This window comes from Mus caroli, chromosome 8 (genome assembly GCF_900094665.2).
Source record: "Mus caroli chromosome 8, CAROLI_EIJ_v1.1, whole genome shotgun sequence".
NCBI lineage: Eukaryota > Metazoa > Chordata > Mammalia > Rodentia > Muridae > Mus > Mus caroli.
In genome coordinates, this window is record NC_034577.1 from 110,780,874 (window position 1) to 110,791,681 (window position 10,808).

At 54.2% G+C, this 10,808-nt stretch overlaps 1 protein-coding gene across 2 annotated transcripts; it reads left to right on the top strand.

The window, feature by feature from the left end:
• Positions 1 to 1,096: 1,096 nt before the first annotated feature.
• Positions 1,097 to 5,596, top strand: Adad2 (adenosine deaminase domain containing 2). 2 transcript variants are annotated; one of them, XM_021170675.2, is made up of 10 exons: positions 1,097 to 1,509; positions 2,706 to 2,846; positions 3,401 to 3,448; positions 3,567 to 3,692; positions 3,771 to 3,921; positions 3,999 to 4,166; positions 4,270 to 4,499; positions 4,587 to 4,830; positions 5,060 to 5,180; positions 5,265 to 5,596. In XM_021170675.2, exons 1-10 carry the CDS (start codon positions 1,158 to 1,160, stop codon positions 5,367 to 5,369), a joined length of 1,686 nt encoding a protein of 561 aa, XP_021026334.1. In that variant the 5' UTR covers positions 1,097 to 1,157; the 3' UTR covers positions 5,370 to 5,596. The 2 variants fall into 2 exon arrangements, with proteins under 2 accessions (XP_021026334.1, XP_021026333.1); XM_021170674.2 differs by having other exon boundaries at positions 1,145 to 1,509; positions 5,024 to 5,180; positions 5,265 to 5,437.
• The last annotated feature ends 5,212 nt before the right edge of the window (positions 5,597 to 10,808 follow it).

The following is a 10,808-nucleotide window of genomic DNA, read 5'->3' on the forward strand; positions in this document are numbered from 1 at the left end:
AGAGGCAGAGGCAGAGGCAGAGGCAGAGGCAGAGGCAGAGGCAGAGGCAGAGGCAGAGGCAGAGGCAGAGGCAGAGGCAGGTGGATCTTTGAATTCAAGGTCAGCCTGGTGGACAGAACAAGGTTCAGGGCTACACAGAGAAACCCTGTCTCTAAAATAAAATAAAATAAAAACAAAACCAGCTGATTAGAAGTTTTGATTCCCCCTGTTAAATACCACCATATACTCCTCCACTGTGGGGTCTAGGGTCCGTGAACATCTTTGGGAGACCATCAATTTGTTTATCATGCCAGTACCTTACGTCACCCTTATGAGACATTTATTTCTGCACTGCGAGGTCAATCCCAGGTCCTCCCGACTTGCTCTGAATATAAGCTGCAGTGTGCTGTAGTGATGTGTTCTCCACACTCAATAAAATGTGCGGGGCTGAAGTGTCAGCAAATATTTATATAGTTATAAGCCCTTGGCGTCACCTTCCATAGCTGATAGTATGTCAATTGACCACACCTGTGCCTTGATCTTTTTTTTCCTTTACCTTCCTTTCACTTTAGTCCTCTCATTTAAAATTACATTTGTGTGTATGTGTGTGAGTGACCATGTCACAGCAGTTATGTGGAGATCGCAGTAAACTTCTGGCAATTGAGTCTCTGTATTTAACATGTGGGCTCGGGAATTGAACTCAGGTTCCTGGGCTTAGAGGGAAATGCCTGCTGAGCCATCTTGCCAGCCCTACCCGTTTAAATCCAAATGAAAGTCCCTTGTGGGAATGGGAAATAGACAAGACCTAATCTAGGGATAAGCCGAGCAAGGGACAAGGACCCCAGTTCAGGTAAGGATGGGCTGTGATCTGGGAGGAAATCCTCCAAACCCGCAGCCTTCCGCTCCCAGAAATCAAGGTTAGAGCTGAGGCTGATGCCACCAGCCCCCACGAGACCTGCCCTCGCGCCGTACAGTTGGCGGGTGGAGGGTAGATCCCACTCCCCGCGTCCACGCCTGAGCCCTGGGAGTCGGGCTTCCTCATTGGCTGGTCGCAGCATCCATCACAGCACCGCAGTCTGTCATTGGCCATCTCCAGGAAGAGGCGGAGTTCATAGTTAGCTCCGTCCCAGGCACGTGCTCCACGTGAAAAAGAGCGCGGGGCAAGACCTGGTGCAGCTATGGCGAGTGTGGACGAGGGTGGGCGCAGGAGACCTCGACTGGCAGCGTCGCTGCAGATCAGCCCCGGGCCTTGGAAGCCCTCAGGAGGGCAGGAGCCCACGGAGGCTGGGGATGCCGCCCCTAGGACCGCTGAGCCTGGGGTGGCTGGGGCACAAGAGGCCCACAGGGAGGCCTACAAGGTCCTAGGGGGCTCAGTTCTGAGCCCGGGGCCCGCGGACGACTTCCTCGGGGCCCTCCGGGGGCTCAGCATGCTGCCCAAAGACCCATCCCCGGCCCAAGCCGTGGCCCTGCTCACCCAGTGCATGGCTAACCTGGGTGTCTCTCTCACCTTTTTGGAGGACCAGACTGCAGGTGAGGCCTGGGGTAGGTGTGTGTGTGTCCCGTCCATCCGCCTGTGCTATGTGTGTGTATTTTGTATGTCCATCTGTCTGTGTGTGCCTGTGTCTCTGTGTCTGTGTATGAGTGTATGTGTGTCTGTCTGTCTCTGTGTATTGGAGGATGAGGGAGTCACTAATGCTGTAAGGTCAGGTTTCCCGTTGGCCTGTAGAGGTGGCTGTGATGAGCCTGTAGACTCCACCCACAAAGGAGCAAGGTGAACTGTCAGGTGCCTACAAGGCTGTAGCTAAGCAAAGGTGTCTAATGGCTGCCCATAGTGATTGCGCCTGTCGAATACAATGACAGGTGCCTCTGCCAGAGGCCGGGCCTTGCTCACTCTGCTCAAGTTTAATGACGTGTTCATCTGAGCTCGTTGTGGGTGCCCGATGGGCTCCCTTCCCAAAGGGCTGCACACACCTGCATGCAGGGAACTTAAGTGTGCTCTTAGCCTTGGATCCGGTGACCCAGTTCTGGGATTTTTTTTTTTTTTCCTGCTCCTGGGCTATTACACCAGAGATGACAGCATTGAACAGAATGATCTGAAGACAGCTACAGTGTACTTATATGTAATAAATAAATAAATCTTTAAAAAAATAAAATAAGGGCTGGTGAGATGGCTCAGTGGGTAAGAACACCCGACTGCTCTTCTGAATGTCCAGAGTTCAAATCCCAGCACCCACATGGTGGCTCACAACCATCCGTAATGAGATCTGACGCCCTTTTCTGGTGTGTCTGAAGACAGCTACAGTGTACTTACTTATAATAATAAATAAATAAATCTTTAAAATAAAATAAAATAAAAGGAGGGTCCCTGGAGAAGAAAAAGGAAAGGCTGTGTCTGGTGGCAGGTAGAAAACTGTCCTATATGGGGTGAGAGAACTTCCTCTAGGTGCTACCCTCTCTCCCCCGAAAGCCTGTCTTTCCTGTCATTCATGCTTGTCCCAGAGGCTCTGTGGAAGCCAGGTTCGATCAGCAATGGGCAAGCATGGAAAAACACACGCCATTTGCTGTCTGCAGAGTCCTGACTTAGTGTGCAAGAGCCTCGTTGTTGATCTGGCTTGGCACAGGTGTCAAGTGGAGGGAGGAGGCTACAGTTGATAACCTGGACTAGAAATGGTCCAGCCAGGGCTGAGGGCCAGGAGACTCCTCCTTCCTCAAGTTCTCTTCCCCAGGTTCTGGCTCCTCCTTCTCTGTGTGTGCAGACCTGGATGGGTTGGTCTGTCCTGTGGGGACAGGGAGCAGCAAGCTGGAAGCCAAACAGCAGGCAGCGCTCTCTGCCCTTCAGTACATCCAGAAGCAGCTGGAGAGACCAGGTAGCCAAGGCATGAGTGTGTGTGTGTATATGTGGGGTATGTGTTATGTGTGTGTGTGTGGTGTGTGTGTTGTATGTGGGGTGTGTGTGTGGTGTGAGTGTGTGTTGTATGTGGGGTGTGGTATGTGTGTGTGTGTGGTATGTTTGTGCAATGTGTGTATGTATAAGTGTATGTTGTATATGTGTCTGTTTAATGTGTGTATATGTGGTATGTTTGTGTGGTGTGTGTATGTGTGTGTGGTGTGTGTATGTTGTATATGTGTGCATTGTGTGTGTTATGGTGGTGTGTATGTATATGTGTATGTTGTATGTGTGAGTGTGTGTTTGTATGTATGAATGTATGTTGTATGCATGTGTGGTGTATGTGTGTGCAGCTCCACAGCCCCTCCTAGACGTCAGCGTGGAGAGCGGGCCACTGCTGCTCTGATGGACCACACGGGAGGCAGCTGCTGGTGGACTCTGTCTGGAAGGTGGAGCCTTTGGCTCCTCTTCTTGGCTCCCCAAAGGCTGAGAGGGCCCAGCAGCCATGCCGCTATCTCCTCTTGTCTCTTGCAGAGCCCCTGGTGACTCCCCACCAGCCTCTGCTCACCTCTCTCAGCATAGGTAGGTAGGCTCTCGGCTCAGCCTCTGGCGTCTGCCTGCCCCATCCCTCAGGGCCAAGAGGGAGAGGTGGAGGAAGCATGGCTTGTGGGTCCTGCACTGTCCTCTGGTCCTTGTACAGAGACTATCCTGACCCACGAGCAGCGCTGTGCAGCCGTGGTCAGTGCCGGCTTGGACCGACTCCTGAGTGAGAGCTCACCATACCGGGCCTGTAAGGGGACGGTGGCTGCAGTCATCCTGGAGAGAGGTAGGACCTGCCCTGCCCCCACCCTAGCTCCCCAGCTTGGGCTCCTGGCCTGAGCTTTCTCTGTCCCTTCCTACACAGAGGTCCAAGGCAGCATTGGCCACTCCAAAGAGACCTATGAGCTGGTGGCACTAGGCACAGGCAGCAGCAGCTGCGCCGGCTGGCTGGAGTTCTCGGGCCGTCGGCTCCACGACTGCCACGGTCTGGTCATCGCCCGTAGGGCCCTGCTGAGGTGAGGGGCAGGCCGGCGGGTTCTGCCTCAGGCTCCCCGGAACCACTGCCCCAGCACCCTCTGCCTGTCACTCCCAGGTTCTTCTTCAGGCAGCTCCTACTGGTCACACAGGGGGGTCCCAAGGGCCAGGAGCGGTCAGTGCTGACCCCCCAGCCCGGGCCCGGGCCCCCCTTCGCGCTCAAGCCTGGGGTCTTCCTGCACCTGTATGTGAGCAACACCCCCAAGGGGGCAGCCCATGACATCTAGTACGTGGCCCGGCCTGGGAGCCCCCTGGTCTCATTGTGGGGAACCGGGGTGTAAGGAGTACCCTGATTCTGGGCTTCTGCCCGCCGTCCCTCATCTCCACAGTCTCCCACTGGCCTCAGAAGACAGCGTCCTACACAGCCCAGCCTTCCGCCTACAGGCCCATGTGTGTGGACAGCTGAAGCCTGTATCCTATGTGGCACCTGCCCTCCGAGATACCCACGTGGGCTGCCTCTCAGCCAGCGACAAGCTGGCCCGTTGGGCCGTCCTTGGGCTGGGAGGTGGGCTGCTGGCCCACTTCCTGCCACCACTCTACGCCACCAGCCTTGTCCTAGGTGAGGGGACGAAAGGCTAGGGCAGAGAGTGGGCTCTGAGCGGCGGGGAGGACGTGGTGACTCGGGCCGTGTCCTTTCTGCCCACAGCTGACCCCTGCCACGACCCCTCAACTCTGAACCGGGTCATTCATTCCCGGCCTAGACTAGACGGTGTCTTGGGATCGTGTCTTCCATGTCCCTATGTCCGCACCACCTTGCACCTGTTTGCTGGGCCCCTGGTCGCCCCCTCTGACCCCGGGCCCAGCACCTGCCACAGCCTGAGCCTCAACTGGAGCCTGGGGGACCCTGACATCGAAGTTGTTGATGTGGTCACCGGACGTGTGAAGACTGAGTGAGGAGGGCCCCGTGGGACTGTCCCTTAGCAGGGAAGCTCTGGTGGGGAACCCCATGCCCCTGCTTACAAGATAGAGCAGAGCAGTGGCTGGTGCCTCTGGTAGGATAGGCCCTGGGTAGGAGGACACTGTGTGCAGGGGGCATGGGGGGTGTGTGCAGGGGTACGGGGAGATCCGACTGTTCTCTTCCAGTGGCTGCTGCTGTGCTGCTGTTCCGTCTTTCCCCAGCTCCAGTGTTGGGCCCCCCTCCCGTCTCTGCAAAGCCGCCTTCCTCTCAGCATTCCGCCAGGTTGCCAGAGCTCTGGAGAAGCCCCAGCTTCTGTCTCTGCAGACCTATGAGGCTGCCAAGGTACACTGCCCTCCTGCCCTTTCTTCCATTCAGGACACACTCAGTGAACACCTCACCCACCCTGTCCCCTCCCCTGCACCCTAGGCTGTCCCCTACAGGGAAGCTCGCCAGCAGCTCTCTCTCCTCCTGGACCAGCAGGGCCTGGGGGCCTGGCCCTCAAAGCCATTGGTGGGTAAATTCAGACACTGATCCAGACTTCAAGGGACAAGGACCCTAGTGAAGTTGAACCTCAACAGCGGAAGAACATACTGGGAGCAGAGCGGGGGGTGGGGGGTGGTGGGGGGTGGAGTAGGGTTGGGGAAGAGCATACCGGGTGAGGGTGGGGCTAGAACTGGGGCCTGGGGAGTCCTGTGACACCTAACTGCTGAGGAGTAGAGGGGCTTGTATGTCTAGTTTTAATAAAGAAATTGTCTCTAGTGGTCTGCGTGTTGGGATGTATTGAGGTGGTAGGTCATTGAGGGGAGCCTTTCATGCTACCACAAATGGGTATTTATCAAGCTTAGAGGAGGGACTGCCCGGGGACTGAGGCAGATCCTGGTAGGGCAGAGGGCAGGCTGGGAGTATTTTATTGGCTGTGAGGCCTGAATCCCCTTCCTTTCCAGGACTTGGGCTTTGGGAATCTAGGAACTCGTGGGTCCCATCATCTGGGCAGACTTGGCTTATACTGGGTGTTGTGTTTTGTGGGTCAAGGACCCCTGTTGAAGGATGCAGGGTAGTGGCAGGCACCAGGAATCCTTGCTCTGCTGCCCACTGTGGGGAAGCCAGCACTTCCCGGTTGCAGGGTGGATGTGGCTCCCCCTTTCCCTTCAGCGTGGCGCACACTGCAAATATGCCAGTAGATGCTGCACCAGCAAACCCGGGGCTTTGCCACCCTGGGCGGGAGCACAGCAGCCTTGAAGTTCAGGGAGCTGGTTTTGGCCTTGTACCCCCATTCTACAGTCCAAAGCTCTCTGTATCCCCCTTCCTTTCCCAGGTCCTAGAGTACAGTCACGGAGGAACCCGGTGACGTTAGCCGGTGCTGATGTCCAGTGTTCTGTGGGAACATGGCCAGCTAAGGGAGGCACACATGTGTCCTGGGCACCCAAAGCGGTTCTGGGGAGTGGCATTCCAGTGGGTTGGGTGAGGAAAGCAAGCCTCCCAGTGCTGGGCATGGCAGAATGGGGTAGCAGTGTTAGTAGGTATGACCTGGTGCCCTCTCCTCGGGTTTTGACACAAGGGCTTTGGTTCCTGGGCATTGGCAGGAACCAGGGCTTAGATCATCGCTGCTCTGGTTCTGGCTTTGAGGTTAAACTGGAGCAGTCCAGGCAGTCAATCAGGTGACTCCCCAGCCTCTACAACAGTGTTGCTCCATTCTAATAACCATGGCACTGTGTCCCGTTGACTGTTGTCCTGTGTCTGGTTTCTCTGTAGACCATTTACTGGTACAGAGGTCTCCTACTAGAGCTATCAATCAGGGCCAGGCTGGTCTCTGTCTCTGTCTCCCCGCCCCACTCACCTGTGTCCCCATGGGTCATCCTCTGAGCTTGTGTGCACCCTGGTAGACTCTTTGAGGAGAGAGATGCCAATCCCTGTATCCACAGCAGAGTCAGTAGATCAAAATACTGGTAGCAGAAAAAAAAAATCCATGTGTACTTGGTTTGTAGATCCCACTATGTGGGGTTCTGGAAGCTATGGAGCCGTGGGAAGTAGTAGGCTTGAGGCAAGAGTTGGGTCAAGGCAGCACAAATAGACCTGTACCCCATGTAGCTGGTAGCCAGGTTAAACTTCCTTGCCCCTTATAAGGTCATGTCTGGCAAGCAACTGGACTTCTTTCTTATGCAAATGAGGCATCCCAGGCACCTAGGCCCCGGACAATGACATACATTCACCCCAAAAGCCTCTATCCACTCCCCAAAGGTTTAAATAGCCCTTGTTCCCTGCAATTAAATGAGTTGCTCAATGAAACCTGCCTCCCCCCCCCCGCCCCCCAGAAGTCAGTTCTTGCCACACTCACCTGAGATGTCTAGCACCCCCAGCTGTTTCTTCCTCATTTTCCCTCTCGGGCCACACAAGTCTGATTGATCTCAGGGGATCATGATGCTGTTAAGGAAGTGGGGAGGGAGGGCGGAGTGAGGTCGACACTATTACTCCCTAAACAACCAACAACCAACACCTATTTATATGTTGTTCACGCCTCATTCTGTATTACAGATGTTTCTGAGAGCTGAAGCCCACAGGGGGAAGCTTGGTGATAGAGCCAATGGCTCCCACCATGCCAGACTGGGATAAGCTCTATGGGGATGCTGTGATATGCTTTAATGTGTACTGTGATATTTTTAGTTTAGGTTGCGATACAGCAGCTTTGTTTTGGTTGATTAGTTGATCCGCTTCTCTCCCCTCCCCCAACCCTCTGTTCTCGCCTTCCCCACTTGTTGGCCCCATCCTTGCCCCAGCCTCACCTCCTCCTCCTGTTGCCTCTATTTCCTTGCCTTCTTGTCTTTTTAACCCTTCCTTCCCCCTTCCCTAAGGAGACCTTTAATTCTTCTAAGATCCAAAAGTTCTACAGCTACTAAGAAAATCAGTGTAGTGGGTGTCTCTAAAAACAACTTCCATGTAGCCCAGCTGTGTACCCCTGGAGTCCGAGTCCCACCACAGAGGGAACTGTACCTATGTCGGGGCTCACTGATGCTCTATGCACAGTGTCAGGAAACAGCCCGTCCAGTTGCCTGTAAACTGAGTATGTGTGTAGCTGGAAGAACAGAGAGGTGGCATTTGCAGGAAAGACATGGCCTGCTGCCTGCTGCCTGCCGCCTTTCTACCACAGTGGTGATGGCGGCCAGGCCAAGAGCCTGCAGTACCCACCAATCATGGAATCAATGAGTAAACACATCACTCACAACGATATTAACTCTGCTGCAATCTGCCAAGAAGTCTTCTTTGTCCCGTCAATGTGCCCATGGGCCTGGCCATCCTCCCCACACCCCACCCCCCCAGCCAGTATTTTCATGACACAGGATCTGCCTAGCTCCCTTCACTGGGCTCTGTTATCTCAGGGTGATGGAGGCTGTTAATGTCTCCTTGGCCTGATTCCCCTGGAGACGTTTTTGCTGACAGTAATGTATTTAAATCAGGAGCTGATGTAACCTAGCCTGACTCCCTCCTGAAAAGCTTCTTGGGTGTCTTCTCCAACTTCCAGCCCAGCTTCCCTAGAGCCCATGCTTGTGAGAGCTTTCTAGACCTCAGCAGGCTCTGCACTGTGCTGTCTCTGGGTTCCATCTTTATTCTCGGGCAAAGTGTGCACCTAGTATAAGCATGGACCCAGGACCAAGGCTCTGCTGTGCCTCTCCAGTTCTCCGTTTCCCCAGGCAGCAAGGGAATGTGAATCCCAGCCTTCCAGGGTGCAAGCTGATGGTGAAGTTCAGCCTGGAGCAGGTGAGGTTGCTCCTGGCTCCTGGGTGTCTTCCAGTCCCGCCTGTCATCAGTCCCGGAGGGGAGCCGGTTCCTGTCATTATCTCCTCTCCGGTCTCCTGCAAATACAAGCTGTTAGTGGAAGTGTGTGTGTGTGTGTGTGTAGGGTCTCTTCACAGAAATGTGTCTGGCTGAAAACAGAACCCTGCTCTAAACAGGACTAGGTGGATCCAGGAACAGCTCCCTAGACAAAGCACTTGTAGTGATGGGGAGGCAGAAACAGGGAGATTCCTGCCTAGTCAGAGCAGTAAGTGCCTGAGAGTTCAAGTACTAGACTCCCCGATCAAAATAAAACCAGGCAGAGGAAGACGTCCCAGATGCCCCTGCCCTGCCCCTCTGTCTCCTTAGGGAGGTACACGTCAGGCCCCACCCCCACCCCATCTCAAAGTACTGAATGGAGAACCCCATCACCAGCACAGCCCAGTGTGTGTTCTCCTGCCCCTGAAGGACACCTCAGCCACTCATTTAGTAACTGTGAAGAGGGCGCTGTAAGTACCCGGGCCAGGGCTGTGTGGAGATTTAAATTTTCATCCCTGGGCAGACGGTTTGTGTTTTGTATCTTAGGACAGGGTCTCACTCTATTGTCCCGGCTGACCTCAGACTGATCCTCTTTCCTCTGTCCCTGGTGCCGGGAATCACACCCAAGGCTCTGTGCATGCCAGGCAAACTACCAACTGAGCTACACCTCTAGACACTGGCTACTTTTAGGAGCTTGCTTGCTTGGTTGCTTGCTTCCTTCCTTTCTTTTTTTAAATACATCTCTTTTTTTAATTGGATATTTTCTTTATTTACATTTCAATTGTTTTCCCCTTTCCAGGTCTCCCCTTTGGAATACCTCTATCCCACTCCCTCCCCTGTCTCTATGAGGCATCTCCCCCATCACCCCCGCCACTCCCATCTTAACGCCCTGGCATTCCCCTACACTGGGGTATCGAACACTTAGGAGCAGTCTTAGCTTTGCAGTCCATCGTGCAGAAATTAAGACGCTGACTTTATGTTTGTGGTGAGAGAACCATCTGGACATAGAGAATCTGGGGTCAGTAAGAAGCCAAGAGGCCGGAGCCACGAGAGCTGGTCTTAATGCCTAAATCCATCACCCAATGACCTCGGGATAGCTACCTCAACTCCTTGTGCCTCAGTTTCCTCACAAAGGGGGAAGAGGCTGTGGTGGGGTTTGGTGAGGGTTGGATGTAAAGGTATGAGACCCACTCAGGGTCAGTGAGACATGCCTAGGTTCTGGGTTAAAGGGAGCTTTCTATCAGCAGGGCAACTGGTGGGATGTGTGTGTAAAATTTGGAGCTGCTGCAGCCACCTTGTGGCCAAGAGGAAAGCCAAAGGATGAACGTGATTTACCCAGAAAGACAGGGGGAAGATGCAGCACAGATGAGCTTGTTTGCAGAGCTCCGGGAGGAAGCTGCTCCTGAAGTCTACCCGGGACTTTGAGTTCCTAGAACTGACATTCCTCCTTTTGCTTATTCATTTAATGACGTCTGAATGGGGCCTCACCCTAACTCAGACTTCTGACACGGTCTCAGAAGCCATCAGTGCTGTTACCCATCACTGGCTGGGCCAGGAGAGTGGCTGAAGAGAGAAATACAGCTTTGTCCAGGGAGCCCTTGGCTTTTCTGTGTCTCCACAGTTGTTCTGAGGATAACCCCCTGCTCCCCTCCCCCACTCCCCACACCCGTGTGCACACAAACAAGGTCTCAAGCACAAGGGGCCCAGTGACAAGCAGGCTGGATCGCACCACCTCATGAGCTCTGCTGGCCCTGTGGTCACACCTCCCCCCCCAGCATTTTTTCCTGGGGTTTGGGCGACTGTGAAGAGATCCTGGCTCTGCCTCTCTGTGAAGGCCAGAGGTTGCTCCCACTCGGGCCTCTCCGCAGATTTTCGTTTTGGACATGGAGGAGCAGTTGGGAGTCTCCATTTTTCCCCAGGTTAGCCTCAGAGTCTCTATGTAGCCTAGGCTGGAGTCAGACTCCCTATAGAGCCCCAACTAGTCTTGAACTTATGGCCATCCTCCTGCTTTTGCCTCCAGAGTACTGTAATGCAAGGCATTTGCCACCACACCCAACTCCCACCTCACTTCTTTTTTTTTTTTTTTTTTTTTTTGGTTTTTCGAGACAGGGTTTCTCTGTGTAGCCTTGGCTGTCCTGGAACTCACTTTGTAGACCAGGCTGG

Excerpts from the sequence above, each read along its gene's own strand:
- Adad2 (XM_021170674.2), top strand. The coding sequence starts at position 1,158 with ATGGCGAGTGTGGACGAGGGTGGGCGCAGGAGACCTCGACTGGCAGCG. Across the intron at positions 4,167-4,269 it reads GGGGCAGCCCATGACATCTA|TCTCCCACTGGCCTCAGAAG; the intron begins GTACGTGGCCCG and ends TCATCTCCACAG. Across the intron at positions 5,181-5,264 it reads AGACCTATGAGGCTGCCAAG|GCTGTCCCCTACAGGGAAGC; the intron begins GTACACTGCCCT and ends CCTGCACCCTAG.